The sequence below is a fragment of the Engraulis encrasicolus genome, chromosome 24 (assembly GCF_034702125.1).
Source record: "Engraulis encrasicolus isolate BLACKSEA-1 chromosome 24, IST_EnEncr_1.0, whole genome shotgun sequence".
NCBI classification, from domain to species: domain Eukaryota; kingdom Metazoa; phylum Chordata; class Actinopteri; order Clupeiformes; family Engraulidae; genus Engraulis; species Engraulis encrasicolus.
This window is the reverse complement of record NC_085880.1, coordinates 1,172,608-1,192,448: the sequence shown is the minus strand read 5'-3', so window position 1 is coordinate 1,192,448 and position 19,841 is coordinate 1,172,608. Positions and strand designations below refer to the sequence as shown.

Sequence of the window (19,841 nt, the reverse complement as noted above, 5' to 3'; positions counted from 1 at the left end):
AAAGGAATGTTTGAAAGTAATTTACACTACTGAAGTTTAAAGTAGATCTATATTGTTCACCATCTTGTGGCTTGGAGCCCCAAGCGGCTGCCTGCCTACCCTGATGACAAGATGCACCTCTGGCTACATTGACTCTTTAACCACCTCAACCCACCACCCAGCTAAAAGTGGGTCAAAAAAGGGCAGAAAGGGGTAGAAAGAAAAAAAGGAACAAGAGGAGGTAAAATGAGATTGTATTTAAAGATGATGTGAGACACACTAACACCTCAGACATAAGAGTCAATTAGTCAGATGCACAAGATCGCTTGACGAACTTCTGTCAGCTTCCTTTTCACTTGAAACATTCTGATATTCTTCAAGTCTAACCATAAACTCAGGGGTGGACTGGCCATCTGGCGTACCGGGCGAATCCCGGTGGGCCCTCGCGCGTCTCTGGCCCTCCGAGGGCCAGAAATAATAATAATAAAATATATTTTTTCTTTTTTTGTCTGCGACGGTAAAAAAGTGAGACATCGGAGCCCATTGGATGCTTCTCTTGATGCACATTGTCAAGTCAAGTCAAGTCAAGTTTATTGTCAATTTCTTTACATGCACTGGTCATACAAAGAATTTGAAATTGCGTTTCTTGCTCTCCCATGCAGACATAGACTAATCTAGGTAAGGACATAGACAGTATAGACATAGACAGTACTCATACATGGACATAGACAGTATGGACGTAGACATTGCTCATACAGACATTTAAAGTGCAAGACTGGACAACAGAAGACTTGTAGAGAACATACATTAAGAGGAGGTATTTTGTTGTTCTTTTTCTAAAAGTCCTTTATAGCGTTCTGACATAGTAATAGTAGCATTTGAAGAAATAAATAATTAAAAAATGTTTTTATTAAATACACCAGCAGCAGTATGTGTGTGTGTGTGTGTGTGTGTGTTTGTATGTGTTTTGTGTGCGTGTGTGTGTGTGTGTGTTTAGTGCAGGTAGAAAGTGCGGTGTGCGTCTGTGTGTGTGTACCTGTGTATGTGTGTGTGTGTGTGTGTGTGTGTATGTGTGTGAGTATGAGTTGTGTGTCAGTGTGTGTATGTTTGGGTTTAGTGCAGAAAGTGCAGTGTGCTTGTGTGTGTGTGTGTGTGTGTGTGTGTGTGTGTGTGTGTGTGTGTGTGTGTGTGTGTGTGTGTGTGTGTGCGTGTGTATGTTTTGAGTTAGTGCAGGTTGAAAGTTCAGTCACAGATGTAGTAGTGCAGGTGGAATGTTCAGTCGCAGATATGGTGGTGGGGATGAGGGGGGGGAGCGTTGTCAGTGGCCTGGCTGGCTAGAGGCTGACAGTGAAGGGAGAGTGGGTTGAGTGTTCAGTATCTTGATTGCTTGATGCATCGTGCTGCTTGCAAGCCTGGTGGTACGGGAACGGAGGCGCCTGTACCTCTTTCCAGAGGGCAGGAGGCTGAACAGCAGGCGCGGAGTGGCCATCGGGAGATCGGGGACTTGTCCCGGTGGGCCGCGGCCGCGAAATATACTTCAGCGGCCGCATTATGTTCTCTGCCGGCCCTAAAGTGCTTAACCACATAATGTTCTCAGCCGGCCCCAAGGAGTTTGTATGATATAGCATTTACAAACTATTTCCAACTCACTACTTAGTGAAGCGATACTGACTCACCACTATATATACCGTCTACCCGACCGCAATACCTCAGTGACGGTGTCAAACAGTAAATTGGCCACACCCCTCCTCTACTGATAATGTTCATACACCGTAGATCGCGGATGTTTACTAGATCTTAGTAACATAGTTTCGTTTTCAGTATTTCAAGAACCTGTGATATTTATATTGGTTACCAAGGAATGGAAATATTAGTAAGTTGTGATTTATTTTCCGATTTCCACATGACTGTTACAGTTTACAGTCTGCCACTCCAGATTCACTTGTTCTGTGGTTATTGACTTGGGTTACGAACAGACTCCACCAAGTGGTAAGGAGGTGAACTGCAGCTAAGCAGGAAAACACGTTGTACATGTTTTGATGGCATTGGTTTGTTAGAACTAGCGGTAGGCTTATATCTCCTTACAGTATAATGTATATCATACATATATTTATATGTGGCACATTTAGGATGTAGCTTATGTAATGTCTGAAGAAATGGAACAAAATAATTACCACAAATTCTGATGTGAGCAGTGCTGGGTGTGTAGCCTAAACTGTGGATTAAAATGTAATTGCAAGAAACAAAGACATTTGCTGCGACGAAGACAGCGTTTTAAGGTAGGCCTACACCGTTTGGTTATACATTTTGTTGACTTATGGTTGTGCTTTGAAGTAGCTAGGTTTGGCTTATTTGCTGCATGGTGGGTTTATTGCACAATGTAGACAGACTTTTTGTAAGCTATAGGCTACTATACTATATTTTGTAAGCCTACTCTTCTAAAAATCCCCACACTCAAAACTTTGTGCCCATGCTAATCCTGTCTTCCTTAAACGATATTTCAATTTCAAACTGTCAAAATGACAGTGGAGTGCACATTTCCATGATGTAAGTTAGTGATGTAGCCTAGGCTAGGCCTATGAATGCTTTGGACTGTGATGATGGCTCCAGTGGTGTAGTCTACTTTTTGAAGTGGGTATACTGTATATTTGAGCATTTTTTGATGTGTAGGCCTACTGTATATATTTGTGCTATTGTAAATAATGGATCAATCAATTTTAAGTGGGTATACTGTAATCCCTGAAATTTTGAAATGGGTGTGTATACTTCGTTTTATCGTTTTACGTAGACTACACCACTGGCTGTGCATTTCATCAAGGTGTAGGCTAAATTCTCCAATTCAGGTTGATATTTTGACAACACTAATGTTCACATGTAGTACGACTGCAGATTTCGTGGCTTTTGTCTTTTTGGTTAGGAAACCATGTTGTTCGCTTTTTTTTGTTTTTTTTTTTGTTTTTTTTTAAAGAGGGCCGCCAAGGGGAAAATTCTCCCGGTGGGAAAAGGTGGGCCACTCCGCCCCTGCTGAACAGTTTGTGTGCAGGGTGGCTTGTGTCTTTGATGATCATCAGTGCTTTTCGGGTGAGGCGTGCGGTGTAAATGTCCTGCAGGGAGGGGAGTGGTACTCCAATGATCTTCTTCGCTGTGTTCACAACACGCTGGAGTGTCTTCCTGTTTTTCTCCGTGCAGCTTCCTCCCCACACTGTGATGCAGCTGGACACGACGCTCTCTATGGTTCCTCTGTAGAATGTTGTCATGATGGAGGGTGTAGCACTTGCCTTCTTTAGTTTGGGCTAGTCCAATGAAATGCTTTGGTGCTCGAAGGCCCGCCCCTCCCTTCAGGCCCTCTTTTGACAAAACTCATCATCACCTCAACTGTAGACTGGCTATGCTGTTAAAACTGGACGACAGAGAGGACACAAAATGGATAAAGAAAAGAGTGGCTATGACAAGCGCAAGAAAAAGATAAAGACAAAACTTAAAGAGGACGCAACAAAATGTGCTGAAATCACTGACTTATTTAAAGCTAACAGCATAAGCTCTCGCTCATGTTTCGGTCCGGAGATGGGGAACCACTGCCCGACAGCTCGATCTCAGGTTGGGACAGACAGGGGGGCTGTGGCCGCTAGCGCACATGAAGTGGAGGTGTGGGAGATGAACCATGATAGATATTCATAGCGCTTATCGGCCATGGAGAAGGGACCACTTGACTTTTGCACCCCAAGATTACAAGAAGGGGGACTGCCCCAGACGCCGGGTTTGTAGGAAGCGCCAGGTAGGAGTTAGAGGCTAGCTGGAGCACTAGTTTTGAGTCAAGGCTGTCGTGGGCCCTTGACGGTAGAATTTGTGGACTGGAACTGCAGGGCTGGGTCCCGAAGAACTTTGGGAATACTTAATGTATTGTTTGGGACTTTTCCCCCATCCGTGAACGTTGGAGGAGAGCCTGACGGAGAACGGCTCGGAAAACAGGACTGGCCACCATGACTGAGCTGGCCGTGACAAAACTCTGAATGGTTGAAAAGCTTTGGGTTCAATGGTAAGTGGTGCGTTCACCACACTTCCATCCAACACATAGGTTTCGCACATGCTAACACGATAGTAACACAATATTAAGACGTTATTGCAACATAGTGTCAGGATTTAGAAAGGGGGCTCTAACTTCCTGATACTACATACATACCATAAGTCAAAAGCAGTTCATACATTCAGCATTAACATAATCTTGAGTTGAGCTATTACATCTTGAAAAGACTTTGTAATACTCAAGTCCAGACAGTACTTTTTGTCTTCATTTAGGAATGTCAGAGGGAGGGTGTGGTGGACCAAGGTCATTTCCTTCCCCATCTCTCTCCTCACTCGTTTCATGTCACGCTCTCAAACTGTCTTATCTCAAATAAAATAAATAAAAAGCCCAAAATATCTTTGAAAAAGGAATGTCGGAGCCGGTATTTTGAACATCTAAAATCAAAGGTGAAGGGCTCCGATGCCAAACTCCGAAGGCCACACGATCACATGTTTATCATGATGATCTGGGTTTCAAGCATTGAGAGTACATAGGTTTCAAGTTTATTGTTCACCATCTTGTGGCTTGGGGCCCTAAGCAGCTGCCTGCCTAGCCTGATGACAAAATGGACCTCTGCCTACATTGGCTCTTTAACCACAACCTCAACCCACCACCAAACTGAAATTGGCTCAAGATAGATAGACTTTTATTGTCCCCAAGGGGAAATTTGTTCTCACCACCATAGCAGTCTTGTCACAGACTACATCAGGCATTCATAACAGACATCAAAACACCAAACACAATTGACATACTAGACATTGATGACAGTCACATGCTACATAGGCCTACATACCCACTCAGACATTGACAGACAGCACAGAATACAACATGATGACATACAAAAAGAGGGGGCGGAATAAAGAAAGAAAGAAAAAAGGAAGAAAGAAAAAAAGGAATAAAAGGCGCTCAGAGCTGAGTTGATTTTAGAGATGATGTGAGACTCTAAAACCTCAGACATAAGAGTCAGTTACTCAGTTGCGTTAGTGAAGATACTATTCTATTTTAGCTTGACGAATTTTAGTCAGTTTCTTTTCCACTTGAAACATTCTTATATTCTTCAAGTCTAACCATAAATTCCTCAGGGCTTACCAACCGCCTGACCAATCCAAGTTGGTGAGTATTATTTTTCGTATGTTTTGGTGCTTTGGTCTATATTTGTTCCAAATTTGATGAATGTGTGAATATGTTGTAATGCAGTGACAGAAGCCCACGACAAATTTCCTCCCTGGTGAGGACAATAAAGTGCACTCTTATGCCACTTTAAATTCGTTTCCTCAGTTTATACTACATACATTTCAGCTCATGTGAAGCAGAAATAATGCAGAAATATATATTATAATTATGTAAGGGTTAACGTTCGCGAGAAGGTCGCTACCGTGGAATAGCAGCACGACAGAGAGAATCTTTAGACCCCGACGCGGAGCGGAGGGGTCTTGTTCTCTCTGAAGTGCTGCTATTCCACAAAGCGACCGACTCGCCGAACGTTAACCCGCTTATTATATGGAGATACTTAAATGATTCACACATGGCGGGGACATTTCTTTAGGCCTATTTAATGTTACGTTTATTATAGTTTTTCATGTCAAAAGATTGTTGCTGCGCAAAACAAAACAGTGCCGTTGTGGAACACCGCTAGGCAACAGCTAGGTAGCCAGGACAACAGGTGTTGTCTATCACAGCAGCTAATTAGAGTCTTGTTGAAAAGTCGCTTTAGCAGTGAAAAGTCTTGTTGCCATTGACAGCGGTCTGTTATAGACCAACCCGTCCGTTATCGAAAAATAGCAGACGTGCGAACGTTGGGGAGCCCCACTGAAATGAATGGAGCATTCGACTGATGACGTCACACCATATAATAAATATATACAGTGGAATCCGCTTATAGTGGTCACGGATAGGCTATAGTAATCAACCGCTTATATAGATCAAAAAGCTTGGGACAGAATCATTTCTATACAAATGCTGTTTAAATAATTCGTTTACAGTGATCAAAAATCCGCTTATAATGTTCATTTTTGTCATTTTATGAATGTAAACATGTGCAAAAAGTATTGAAAAACTCAGTGTAGCCATGTTTTACTCCCGCGATTCCTTTCCCGACGTCTGCTTCTGTATATGCCAGATAGGTTGTAAGGGTATTGCGCGAGACTCAACTCGCCACTTTTCCGGGTGGTAGCCTACTGTAGCCTACTCTAGGGGCGCCAACCGAGGAGTGCAAACTCCATACAGTGAATGGGCTGCGCTCTCCCGACAGCACCCCAGTGAACTGCAGGCATGGCTCGACTGAGTGGGGACGCAACCTGTTTACATAGAAACTCTCTGGTGATGAGGCTGTGTACACATGCTTCTGTCTCGCTAGCCAATGTAGCCTAACGAGTTAACACCGGGCAGCAAGCACGTGAATCATGTCTCTCTTATTCTGGGAATGAAAAACATAGGCTCTTCGAAACGTATGAAACTTTACCAAAAACGAGCCAACGAGATGTTTTGGCGAAGCTTGGCATTCCTCAGGCTACCTTGTGTTTAAACTGCAACAGCTGTAGGCCTACAGGCTGCGTCTCCCCACGAGTCCCTCCCACTCCCCCTCGCCCTTCTCATCTCTCCTATGCCAGCAAGCCCAGCGCGACTTTCCCAATTCCAACCAGTTCTTTGCGTGGCTTTTTTTAAACGGTGTCCAAAAAAAAAACACGTTGTAGGCTACTACTGTACAGCAGGCTATGCAACAGTGTGTTATTTATCGGCGTGGCAATTTTAAGTGCGCAGTCTTGCGGCGTTTTGCATGCATAACCTGAATCACACTGTGCAGAAACTCGCCAGAAAACGTTTGTGGAATGGGAACTTTACAAACTTATTTGACATCATAAGAGATGACGACCCGTGCGTGGTCTATGCTTTGAAATGCATGTAAGCCTCGTCTTTCTCAGCGCTCATTTTTGCCAGACAGGTAGAGAGACAAAAAAAAGGGGTGAAATAATACAAATTCGGTTTTAGTAATCAATCGCTTACAGTGTTCAAATTGGCTCGGACAAACGTGACCACTATAAGCGGATTCCACTGTATAATATATAGGCCTATATATATATAATTGTTGTGTTTTTGTTTGTTTCTGAAGTGAAATATTCTACACAAACAATGAAATGCTCTCATTTCAATGATTAAATGAATCGCTTTATGGAAAGCAAATAGGCTAATACAGACACTTTATCAGCACATGTACTCTTTGCATACTGTCAGGCACAAAAAACTGTTCACTGTCAGGGAAACTTTCACCAAACAAATAAGTTGCAAAAGTTGCAAACAGTGAAGTGAAGTGAGGGTGAAAGTGAAAATCCACCTGGTTAATTACACATCCCACCAACCTGGCAGGTCAGGAGTTGAACTGGCAACTTTTGGGCTACAAGTCTGACACCTGAACCATTTACACACGACTGCCCTAAACAGTTAAAAACAGTAAACATCAAGTACAATCAGTGATGGCAAATTTTGCCCCAGGCCTACGCTACATTTTTGTGGTGCATGGATGTGAGGTGTGTGTGTGTGTGTGTGTGTGTGTGTGTGTGTGTCTGTGTCTGTGTGTCTGTGTGTGCGTGCACGAGGTTACGCACACACACTCTTTTTTAACCCATGATCAAGTGTATGACTTGGTGTGTGTTTGGCTACCCCTACAGATGACACACAATCACACACTATACAGAGAGACAAACCGGGTCATTGCACTAGCTGGCCAAACCTCCTGCAGGGGACAGGCAACTAAACGCCACCACAGGTTAGTCAACAGAGGACATTCTAGGTGACTGGAGTTCCTTTTTTTTACTCCACCATCATATCATTTCCACATCTTGAGTGTGGGAGACTCTCGAGTGTGGGACCACCTTAACGACTCTGAACTTTTTTGATAACAAACCCTAAAATAGAAAATGATTCTGACAAAAAGAGTCAAATAGAGTCAACTGTTGTTGCAGTAAGGAGTGTGGGTGGTTCATTGGAAACTCTGACACAGACACAAAGAGGAACTTAAAGTCAAATTCGTAAAAATGAAAACTTCAAGGTCATCAGAATTAGTTCAGTCAGGAGTGATCCTGACATACAGTAGTTCACTGATTCTTGAGAAAGTGGCTAAAACATGTCTCAGCAATAAACTGCCAATTCTGTTGAAAATAAACTACATTTTCATGAACAAAATGAATCCAGGTAAAGACCCAGGGGTCTGTTACACAAATGTATAGTTGTTTGAAATATTAAAGGGTAAATTTATTACTTTTCATGGCTATAAACCTGCCCGCACCCTGTAAAAACAGCTGTCCCAAGGACAGACATCATCATTTCAATTGACTTAAAATGTATAAATCACTGATATTATTGAATAATATCACCATGATGTGAAAATCCATATTGAAGTGGTTCTGCAGATATGCACATAGTGCGTGTAAAGCAATATTTACTACTATTTTCTGATTGCTGAAAGTGTGTCCAGCATATTAGTCACCACTGTCAGATTTTTTAAAAAAGACAATAAAATCAGGTATGCACAAGGTCATTTTCATTACTTAGGACCCCTTTTCAAACCTGAATCACCATCACTGAAGCTCCTGTAAGTTCACTAATTCCTCCTCAATTTGTTAATTTGTTTGGACACTGGTACTGTCCCAACCATAAACTGTCAACACCGTCGGGGGTTTTAATAGTATTATGTTACATTAATGTTAATTATATATACTTTTTCAGAAGCGGCATGAAGCCCCTAAGAAACAGAGCGAAAACAAAGTGGCTAATGTGAGCAAAAAATGCATAATATGTAAAAGAGTGTTTTTTTGTCTCACACCGTCAGATGTCACCACCGTCAGATTTTGTTCCGCTCATCATCTTGTTCCATATTTTACTAAATTGTGCTGGTTAATGAAACATTACCAGACATGTTAGTAATAATTGTGACCCAAACTTATACTCCAGCCTCCACTGAGGTGCATTTGGAGGGTTTTTTGTCACAAAACCTGACGGTGGTGACATCTGATGTAGTTCACAAAAAAAGCATGTGTTTTACATGTTTTTGACAAGTTTCAAGAATATGCTTCCAATAAGTATCTACAATTATGTTGAATTGTAAAAGTAATTCACTTAAATACAGTAAACATATATATTTTTTTCTAATTCTGTCTGACGCTGGTGACAAAACCAAGAAAGAGCCCATTTTATGAAAAATGTAAAACATGGGGAGCTTGGCCAATACATTCACTGCACAGCCAAGACATTCATCTATGATAATACACCTCTATATTTTGGATTTGAACAACTTAAAACCTGTTTATGCCACATTTTCAAAAATCTAGGCCTACTTCCTAGAGTATCTAACAAATGAAGAAAAAACACATGCACAAACATACTGTGCACACACAAAAATAAAGTGTTAATGCTAGATGTCATTGACTTGAGAGGGATATTTATTTTGCTAAATGTAGGTAATAATTAGGTCACTTTCACCACCTTCAGATTACTGTCACCACCGTCAGTTCTTAAGTCACCACCGTAAGAAGGAGTTTTGGACATTTTAAATGAATGTCCTTACAACATTTTCCTTTGGAGTTGTAGAATTATCAAAGTAATAGCAAATTTAAGCCTACACGAATATTTGTGAAATTACAAAAAAATGTTTGATCTATTTAGGCATTAAGTAAGCATTGTCTGACAGCACATATTTTTGAATCAGAACACATGAATCAGTATTAAAATAGAATGAAAGTGAATTTTCAACATTTAAAGGCGTATGTGTGAACCAAAAAACACACACAATCACTTAAAAACTCCAGATACATATGCAACCAAATCAATACACTTTTTATTGCTTTTAAATGTGTCTGACGGTGTTGACAAAAAACAAGGTATGATCGGAGAAAAACCCGATTTCTGAAAAAAAATCAAAATGGGGAGATTGGCCTTGTGCATTTCTGAAAAGCCAAGACCTTTGTCTACGAGGATATACCATATTATTTTGTAATTCACTTGTTTTTTTTCTTTCAAGATTACAACCTGTTTTAGCCACTTTCTCAAGAATCAGTGAGTTGCATGTTCAAGCTGACCATTTTTTTTTTACTTAATATACACCACAATTGTTAATGAACAGAGCCCTGTCCAACGCTCAACGTTTTTTAAACCATTTAACATGACTGAAGAACTTAGTACTTCTACATTACTGTCGATGGCATAGCAAAGGTCTTAAGGAAGAAAAATCTGCACTCATAAACTGCGTCTCATTATTTATTTATATTACCACCATGTCCAAAAGCAAAGGCGTTTCGGCTATCAAGCCTTCATCAGTGCGTGGTGGACGAATGAAGGCTTGATAGCCGAAACGCGTTTGCTTTTGGACATGGTGGTAATATAAATAAATAATGAGACGCAGTTTGTGAGTGTGGATTTTTCTTCCTTAAATTGATACCTTTTATCGCGCACCCAAAGAATTTCGTTTTTTTCCCATGAAGTTGAGCGCGTCCTTTGCCAAAACTAGTAGCAAAGGTCTTGTCATTTAAATCAAGGCACAGAGAGGTTTGAGAATTTGTCAATGCATGCCATTTGTTCGAATGTCAGCATGTCCTTGACATTTGGAACAAAGCTCCCAATATTGGTGTGTGTTACACAAACAATGTCTTTGCGTGAGTATAGACTCTAGAGATTGATGAGTATACTATTGTGAAATTGCCATTAAGATATTTTGTCGTTTGAGTCAATATACAAAGTATATATTGCCATTTCAAATGATTAGGCAGACATACACCAACAGACACTACATTATTTTCCTTCCATCTGAGAAGATTTAGAATCTTGTTTTTCTTTATTATAGCAGTAGATCTAATACACATGAAATGCTTGATTCCAGAAAGATGTGCATTAGTTTACATAATGCTTTGTTATTTGATCTTTCTAGAGAGAAAGAGTCTGCAATGGAGGTCTCAAACAACGGCAGCGTACCTGACTTTCAGGAATTCGTGAGATTATTTTTTGAGCGCTTCAACTACACTGAATGGTCAACTACAACAGAAGCAATTCATGACATTTCCATCTGTGTTTATCGTAGACTGATTGTTAACTGCATCATTTTCTTTTTTGCCTTTCCGGGAATTTGCTTTGCTCTGTACAAGCTATGCTCTCAGGTGACACCTGACCAAGCAGCACCTGTGTATGTTATAAACCTGTTTATTTCTGACCTGGTTCAGATTTGCATCCACCCAATTGTAGATATTGTATGTCTGGTATGTCATGGGAAGGATTGTGTAGCTATTGTTGTCTTACTGTTAATTGACCTGTATAGTTTGCAAGTTAATGTTTTATTTATGACATGTATATCGGCAGAAAGGTATATAATGACTGCTCATGCTATTTGGTACAGAAAAATCCAAAAGCGCAGGACATCAATTATTGTATCTGTTCTAATGTGGATTTTATCAGCTGTCCTCTTGATCCCGACGTTCAAGTTCAGATACGGCATAGCTGCAGGCTGGCTTATCCCGTACCCCCTGGTGATGTTCTTCTTTGTGGCAACATGGAGGGCCCTCTCCAGGACATCAGTACCTCGTAACGACCAGATTCGCATCAGGAGTATCTTGGGGCTTATTCTGCTTATTTACACCATCTTATTTCTCCCTGCAGTCATAACAATGATTGACTCTAGTATATATATGTCCTGTGTTCCAGAGATTCTTCTTGCATTCAATCCCCTTTTCGATCTTCTGCTTTATGCATTTTTGAGGAGGGATGTAAAAGATGACTTCAAAGCTTTTCTTTCCTGTTTTAAGAAATCTGAAGTAAATTCAGGTGTCACTGCTATTACAGTAGAGGACATGTGAATACCCAACTTAATACTATTTTTCCCTTCTTTTTTCCGGAATGTGATTTTATGAATAGACTAGATGTTAAAGGGCAACTCCTGCCAATTTCAATGTGCTGTTGTATTGCTCACGCTACCCTTGACTTGTCAGTACTCGGTGACGCCGCAGTTTTTGGCCCAGCCCTTTCCGAGATATGAGCTATTCTAATGGGGGCAACTTTTGTTTACATTTGAAAAATAATGAGCATAGGCCTACTCCAAATATTTTCCCAAAAGGTATCGCTGTTTGCTTGCTGTCTGCTGATGTTGCATAACCTTTTGGATGTTTTTGGGATTAAATAAAAATGTTTTTTTGAAACGTAAACAAAAGTTGCCCCCATTAGAATAGCTCATATCTCGGAAAGGGCTGAGCCAAAAAATGCGGCGTCACCAGGTACTGACAAGTCAAGGGTAGCATGAGCAATACAACAGCACATTGAAATTGGCAGGAGTTGCCCTTTAAGTAAATGATTTCGTCCTTAGTATGAATAGATGATAATACAAATGGTAATACAAATAAATGATTTCGTTGTAACATCTTTACAGTATTTTTCTAGTTACGGTTTCATCTATACGTATAGTCAATAGTCAGCCTAGTAATGATATGCATCAGGCCGCACTATAGGTAGGCACTTTATGCATCTCTATGATTGTGGTTTTGGTGTGGTTTTTTTTATTTATTTTTTTTAAAGGTGGTGCATTGTGTTGTACCGTATGTTATGCGGCAGCTATGTGTACCTATGTCTCAGACAAATTTCCCTTGCGATGAATAAAAAGAGATAAGAAAAGACAATTTTGTGGTAGTATGTATTAATGGAACTTTTGTCAACAAAAACATCACACCATGTGCACATTATGGAGGTCTCAATGAACTGATGCTGCAGTTCACAATGGTGCATCCAGTTTCTAGTACTATCATACAAGTGCGGACCAAACTCTGTGTGTGTGAGATAAGATAAGATAAGATAAACGTTTATTGTCTGTTTGCACAGAAATTTGTCTTGCATGACACTTCTCCACAATCCACATGTAAATGCACATTAAAGACACAAAAAACACAACATGGCCTATAGAGTCTATAGTCATCTAGGTCCATAACCTGTCTGTGTGTGTGTGTGCGTGCGTGCGTGCTTGCGTGCAGGCGTGCGTGCAGGCGTGCGTGCATGCGGCACTAGATCACCATAGTTGTGCTAAGAGGACGGCTGATAAGGTGGGTGAGTCATTTGAGAAGCCTTGTGTCACGGCAGAGTTACAGTGCAACACGGTGGCTGGTGCATCATGGTCAGACGACAGCTGTTGCTCATGAATAAATGAACCAGCCCACTGCACACCGTGGTCCACTGTGAGTATGCTATTATCCTGAGAGAGCATACATTACATTGCATCCAAACATCTCAACACATCACAACATTGCATGAATCATACGTGACAATATTCCTCTTCTACTGGTCAGTCTGTAGCTCCTACGCAGCTTTTTGTTGTGGGCAAGTGGATCTACACTCAACACTACTGTATGTCGTAATTTAGTCGACTAAAAGTGAATTCTTAGTCTTACTCGCTTTTAGTCTTTCAAGTATCATTTTTGTTAGTTAGAATTTAGTCGACTGCAAGTCTCAAAGGACTTGTCAACTGACATATTTAGTCTAGTCTAGTCTGACAAAATGAACACTGGTCGGAGTTATATCTAGAGTCTAGGTAAAGACGCCACAAAGAACAATAAAAGTGGAACACAGCAAAATAATATATCTAGGTGTTATAACCTTTTTCGTGTTTTGCAATAACTTCCTGTCTTTGACCAAGCATCACAAATACGTAGGGTCATCGATTTCCATTGGTTCAGATCAAGTGCATTACTTAACAGGAGATTATACATGTGAATATACAGCAGTTTCTAGTGGTGTTACAGCTTAATGGCATCTCGGTTATGGAGGGGGAAAAATGACAAACGTGCCACTGACAGTGTTTTAATGTATTTAAAATGTGCGTGCAGCTCGGCCACTGTGCTCACATGGTGAAAGGGGGACTCGTGTGGCGGTCGCTGGCTGAAGGATTAATGTGCAATCAGTGTGGATTTGATGTTTCCTGACAGCACAGCGTAGCACAGCCGTAATGCTGCTGTATTAGTTTCACTGGCCGACTTCCTACCCCTCCCGCAGTCGGCACAAAAACTCGACACTCCGCTGGCCGCACCAGAGAACGGACTGACTGACTGACTTGACCACGCGTGCGGCTGCGGCCCAGGTAAGCCCTCCCACAAAAATGAGTGATGCACTCCCATGAAACATGTGTACTGTAGGTGTGTGTGTGTGTGTCATTGTGTGCGTCTGCGCTGCCTGTGCGTCGGTGTGCGTATGTGTGTTTTTCTATGTGTGATGTCACGAGAGCAGAGGAGGACGTGGATTTGAAGGCAGGTTTTATTTTGTTGGTAATCCCTCAGCGATTGCCAGAGCGAGTAAAATGTCCAGAAAGGGACCGGATCAGATCTGAAGGATTAACCCAAGCCCCTGCCCTGCCCCAATCCTCCCCCAACTGTCTGTCTTTCTCTCTCCATCTCTCTCTCTCTCTCTCTTTCTCTCTCCTCCCATCCCATCTCGTCCTCTACCGTGCGATTGAGTCCCGTCACCCGGCACTGCTGCCATGGAGTCAGTGGTCCACATTTTTTGACTTCCCGTGACGAGAGTGGGTATATGTGCCCCGAGGGAAAGAGCAGGAGGTGTCCTCTTTCTCCTCCTCATCGCGAGCAACAATATTTTCAGCAAGATAAATTATTCACCGAACCGCTGCCAGGAGGAAGCCATCTGATATTGTAACCTCTAGAGAGAGAGAGGGAGAGAGGGAGAGAGAGGGAGAGGGAGACAGAAAGAGCGAGCAAGAAAGCGGCGCAACCTGGATGAATGAACGCGGGGGGAGGCCTGAAGAGAAGGTAGAAACCTACATCAGAGCATCAGGTGATAAGCGTATCCCTCTATCTCTCTTCTTTTTCATTCTCTCTTTTAACTTTTTTTCCCCCTCCACACTTCACTTCCTCTCCGTCCTCCGTCCCACCTGACGTAACCTGGTAACCGGAGACGTGAAAGCAAGAGAGAGAGAGAGAGAGAGAGACCCAGCTGGCTGCCAAAGCTCTCTTTTTTTGGCCTGCGCGACGTGACGCGTACGTCTCCGTTTTCAGATGCTTGTCTCCAGTAAGCAGCTACCCATCGGTCGCTCCCAGAGCTGGGACACACTGGGGGGACCAGAGTGCCAGTGGGGCCCCGGAGACCGGGGCATACCGGAGACCATGTACGACCAGCAGCAACAGCAGCAGCAGGTGCGCATGGCCGCACGCCGAAACTCCATCAGCTACGGTAGCGAGGTGGGAGGGGGCCACCAGGGCTGGTACGAGCCCCCGCCGGCTGCACACCACCCTCCTGACCTGGATATGAAGCGCGAGTCCTACTCCGCTTACCAGGAGCCGCTCTACGGCCAGGGCTTTGTGGATCGGCAGGACCCGCGCGCGCTACGGAAGGGCTCTGTGCCCGAGTTGAACAACCACCATTACGAGCGGCCGCCGGCAGCCCACCGCGCCTCTCTGTCCCACCACCCTCAGGATTACTATCCGCAGGAGCCGCCGCTGACGGCGCGCGCGCAGCTGGACGACCCCCGATCAATCTACAGGAGCGCGGAGCAGATGCAGCAGATGCAGCCTCACCCGCTGCACCGCTCCGCCTCGCAGTATGGTATGAACGCGGGCGTGCCGGGCGGACAGACCCCCGCACTCCCTCCGCCGTCCACCCACGAGATGGGGGGTCGCAGGTACCGCGAGCCCTCGGTGTCCTCCGCCCCTCCGCCGCCAAACACCCCGGGCCCTAAGGTACGTAGCCGAGCGCCCTCGCCGCTGCACTACACGACCGAGCCCTCGTCCCCGAGATACGCTTCGGAGCCGCCGCCGGCTCTCGTTGGACGCAATTGCGCCTACGCTGAAGCCAACAGCCGGGTCGTGGACCCACGCCAACCAGCTGCCACCTGTCTGGTGGTGGACCCCGCAGCCCAGACTATTGACGTGAGCCCCAGGGGCCTGGTGAGCCCCACACCTTACAGCCCCATGCAGCAGCAGGTTCAACAGCAGCTGCAGCAGCAGCAACAGCAGTTGCAGCAGCAACAGCAACAGCAGCTACAAGCAGTGCAGCAACTACAAGAGCAGCAACAGATACAGGCGGCACAACAACTACAACAGCAGCAACAGATACAGGCGGCACAACAACTACAACAGCAGCAACAGATACAGGCAGCGCAGCAGCTGCAGCAACAGCAACAGATACAAGCAGCACAACAACTACAACAACAACAACAGATACAAGCAGCACAGCAGCTGCAGCAACAGCAGCAGTTGCAGCAAGCGCAACAGCTGCAGCAGCAAATGCAGCCAGTAGCTCAGCTACCTCAGCAGCAGCAGCAGCAGCCGCCGCCGCCACTGCCCGCCATGCAACCAGTGCAGCAGATGCAGCCAGCGCCCGTGCAGCAAGCCGTGCAGCCAGTAGCGGCGCCACCGCCACCGATGCCACAGCAAGTCGTGCAGCCACCCCTCCAGCAGCTGCCCATGCAGCAACAGCAGCCGCTGCAGCAGCAAATGCAGCCGGCGCCGCCTCCGATGCAGCAGCCTCAGATGCATCTGGTCCAGCCGGCTCCTCCGGCACTGCCGCCGCCATTGCAGCAGGTGGCACAGGTGCAGCAGCAGCTGCCAGCCATGGCCCCGCAGCAGATGCAACCGGTGGCACCACCAGCGCCCGTACACAACATGTACGACCCTGCTGCCCTTCCTCCTGCAGCGGCTCCTCCTCAGCCATCACCCCTCCCTCCTCCGCCCGTTCCTGCAGTGGCGCCAACCCCCGTTGCGGTGGCGCCAGTGCCGGCAGCAGCGGCGGCGCCTCCCGTGGACCCCCAGAGGACGGCCAACCCCGAGTTCGTGGCCCTGCTGCGCAACGAGGGCCTGTCGGAGAGCACCATCACGTCCTTGCTGAACCAGGGCTTCGACAGCACGGGCATGCTGGCCGTCATGGAGGACGGTGACGTGCGCTCCGTGGCGCCCAACCTCGGGCAGGTGCGCGTCCTCTCCAAGGTGGCTCTGAGCTGCAAGCGCCCGTCCGCCGTGGCCGGCAGCGTGCCCCCCTCACAGCCGCGCACTCGCTCCAACAGCTTCAGCCACCGCAGCGTCGACATCTACCAGACGCCGCACAGCATGAGCCTGGGCATTGGGGTGGGCATGGAGTCCCAGCTGCTGACTGCGCCACCCACCCCAATGCAGACCATCTCGCCCAGCAGGCTCTGCGAGCCCATCGGCAGGAGGCCCAGCAGCGCGCCGTCCCAGCACCTGCTGGAGACCACTCCCGGCTACCCGCACGGGGCACCCAGAACCCCCTCGGCTTACAGCGGGGCCATGGTCCCGGTCCAGCCACGCCCGATGTCCGCCTACTCCTCCCCCTCGCACCAGCCCGCCCTGCCCATGCCGTCCCACATGATGAGCCTGCAGCACCACCAGATGCCAGCCTTGCCCGCCCCGCCGCAGATGCAGATGCAGCAGATCCAGGCCATGCCACAGCAGCCACAGGCCGTGCCACAGCAGCTGGCCATGACGCCGATGCCACCACAGCAGGCGCCCAGGGCCTACTCCACCAACTACACAGTGCCCATGGAGCTGATGAAGCGCGACCGCAGCCTGGCGGCGATGGCGCCCATGCACAGCCCCCACCACAGCCCGCAGACCATGCGCAAGGCCGGGCCGGTGGCGGTGGGCGCCGCCTCGGACGGGGCGCTGGTCCCGCTGGGCGGCAGCATGCAGGCCCAGAGCGTCAGCGCGGCCAATCAGAAACTCAGCCGACGCACCGGCCCGCCTGTCATCGTCTCCAGCATGGCGTCCCCCGACACAAGTAAATGAAAAAAGCCATTCATCCTCTACCCATCCTCCCACATCCTCTGTACTACCAGAGAGAGTAGAGAGAGAGAGGTTCCATTTGCCCATTGTTTCCGGGTTTTATTATTGCAAGGGGGGGGGGGTGAAATCCCCCTTTAGGCAGACCTAGGCAGACCTAAGGACTGTTCTATTCAATGCTAGGAGTATTATGACACATCCCTTTAGGCAGACCGGAACCTGGTCATGTTAGGTGCCCATAGCAACCTATTACAATGGCATATCTCTATATACTTAAAGAATCTCTGGTACTACTCTAGAGCTCTACCCTCCGCTGGGTCTCCTCTTTACCCAACCCAACCCACCCCAACCCAACCCGGCTATCTCCCTCTGCTGTCTGCAACATCTGTCCATGAGTGCCTGGTTGAGTGAGTGCAGAGCTGTGTGTTCTTTTTGTGGCTGTTTGCTCCTGATTGGGCTAAAGGACCCCTGTCCTGTCTGTAAGTAGGCCAGTGCATTTTGGATTTCGCTTCTTTCCCTCTTGTGGTTATTTTTTCATTCATGTACAGTACATGCACTATATGTCTCTGGTATGTTGCCTTTCAAATTCAGTTATAGTGCTGCTGTGCACGCAAATGAAGAGCACACTCAAAACCGCAGCTGACAGTACCTTACATACTGTATGTGTGTGTTTGCGTGCGTATGTGCGTGCGTGTGTGTGTGTGTGTGTGTGTGTGTGTGTGTGTGTGTGTGTGTGTGTGTGTGTGTGTGTGTGTGTGTGTGTGTGTGTGTGTGTGTGTGTGTGTGTGTGTGTGTGTGTGTTATGTGGGGTGATGGGCAAGATGTAAATCACAGATTAATCCTGCCTTGGTTTATGGTTTATCATTGTGCAAAGCAAAGCATTGGATGAAATGTTTATTCACCAATCCGTATAAAAATGGTGCTTTTATCCAATGAATTTCCTTGAGAGTAAAATGAATGGCCTGCCATGCCTCACATAAGATGTTTCAGCATTGCAATGCCCTTCTTTGTGGTTGTGAAGAAGTGCCATCACTTGGTCACTTAGATTAACCTGAGTGGCTTCGAAATGGTCGGAAAACCACTCTGCTCATGTTTCGCTAAGGAGTAGGTCAAATCCTAGTTGCGTAGGCCTATACAGTATACCTATGTCACAGGCAAAACTATCTGTTAGTGCTCTGGTGCTATTTTTGTATATTTTTGGAGGAGTAAGGTCAGTCTTTGTAGTTTAAATTGCCCCTCAGCTGTCTACCTTCAAAGGACACTGATCTAACCAACATGTGAGTTTCTAATTGGCCACTCCAAAAAATAAACCAAACACTATACTGTATGTTGATGTCACTCTTTTGGTTGGATACCACATCACTGAGATCGTCTCACATTTAAATTTATTGTTGGACATTGTGGTTATGTTACCGTGGTAAAGTGTTTAATACGTATGTGTGCTTGCCCATAATAGTGCCAATAATAGTGTCAGACGCTGAGGGGACTGTTTGCTTTCTGTAGCCGATTGAGGGTCAGTCAGGTCATGGGTCAGTATGCCAGGACCTGGAGTGTCTCAGTGGGTTACCAGTGGCCATCCCTCACGTAAGGAAAGGAAAGCTGGGGTGAACGGGGTTCTCGTAGTACAACTAATCCCACTGTTTTTCTGTGGGTTAAGAGTGGGAATCCATTGCGTACATGTATAGGCTAAAGGAATGGAAAGCTGTAGTATTAAGCTTGTGGGGTCTCCCACAACTAATCCTGCTGTTGGCTTCTCTGCGCCCCTCAATAATCCATGGCTTTGTCCTACTTTAGAGGTCAACATCTTGACAAAGGTCGCAGGGTATATCCAAAGATGTTTCTCGACTACCCATCAGATATCTTATTACTTTGCTTTACAATGTTCCTTTTCTAGCAGAGTGCTCTTGAAAATGTGTTTTTGGCATGGGGGCCATTCAACAAGTGTGTCCATTGCGCCAATTGTTGCAGCATTATTCCAGCTCCAGCACCTCAGTGAGTCTTCATTGGCATTGGCGTATGTATAGTCTGCAGCATAAAGT

General features: G+C 45.5%; 2 protein-coding genes across 3 annotated transcripts in view; one reads left to right on the top strand and one right to left on the bottom strand.

Annotated features, from left to right (window-relative positions):
• Positions 1 to 19,841, bottom strand: part of LOC134441418 (serum amyloid P-component-like) — a 53,140-nt gene that overhangs the window by 5,993 nt on the left and 27,306 nt on the right. The window lies entirely within an intron of this gene.
• LOC134441417 (histone-lysine N-methyltransferase 2D-like) overlaps positions 15,067 to 19,841 on the top strand; it is a 27,717-nt gene continuing 22,942 nt past the window's right edge. The window contains exons 1-4 of the mRNA XM_063191710.1: positions 15,067 to 16,056; positions 16,180 to 16,401; positions 16,633 to 16,662; positions 16,717 to 17,800. Of these exons, the coding sequence (XP_063047780.1) occupies positions 15,067 to 16,056; positions 16,180 to 16,401; positions 16,633 to 16,662; positions 16,717 to 17,800 (2,326 nt within the window). The remainder of the gene's footprint in view (positions 16,057 to 16,179; positions 16,402 to 16,632; positions 16,663 to 16,716; positions 17,801 to 19,841) is intronic.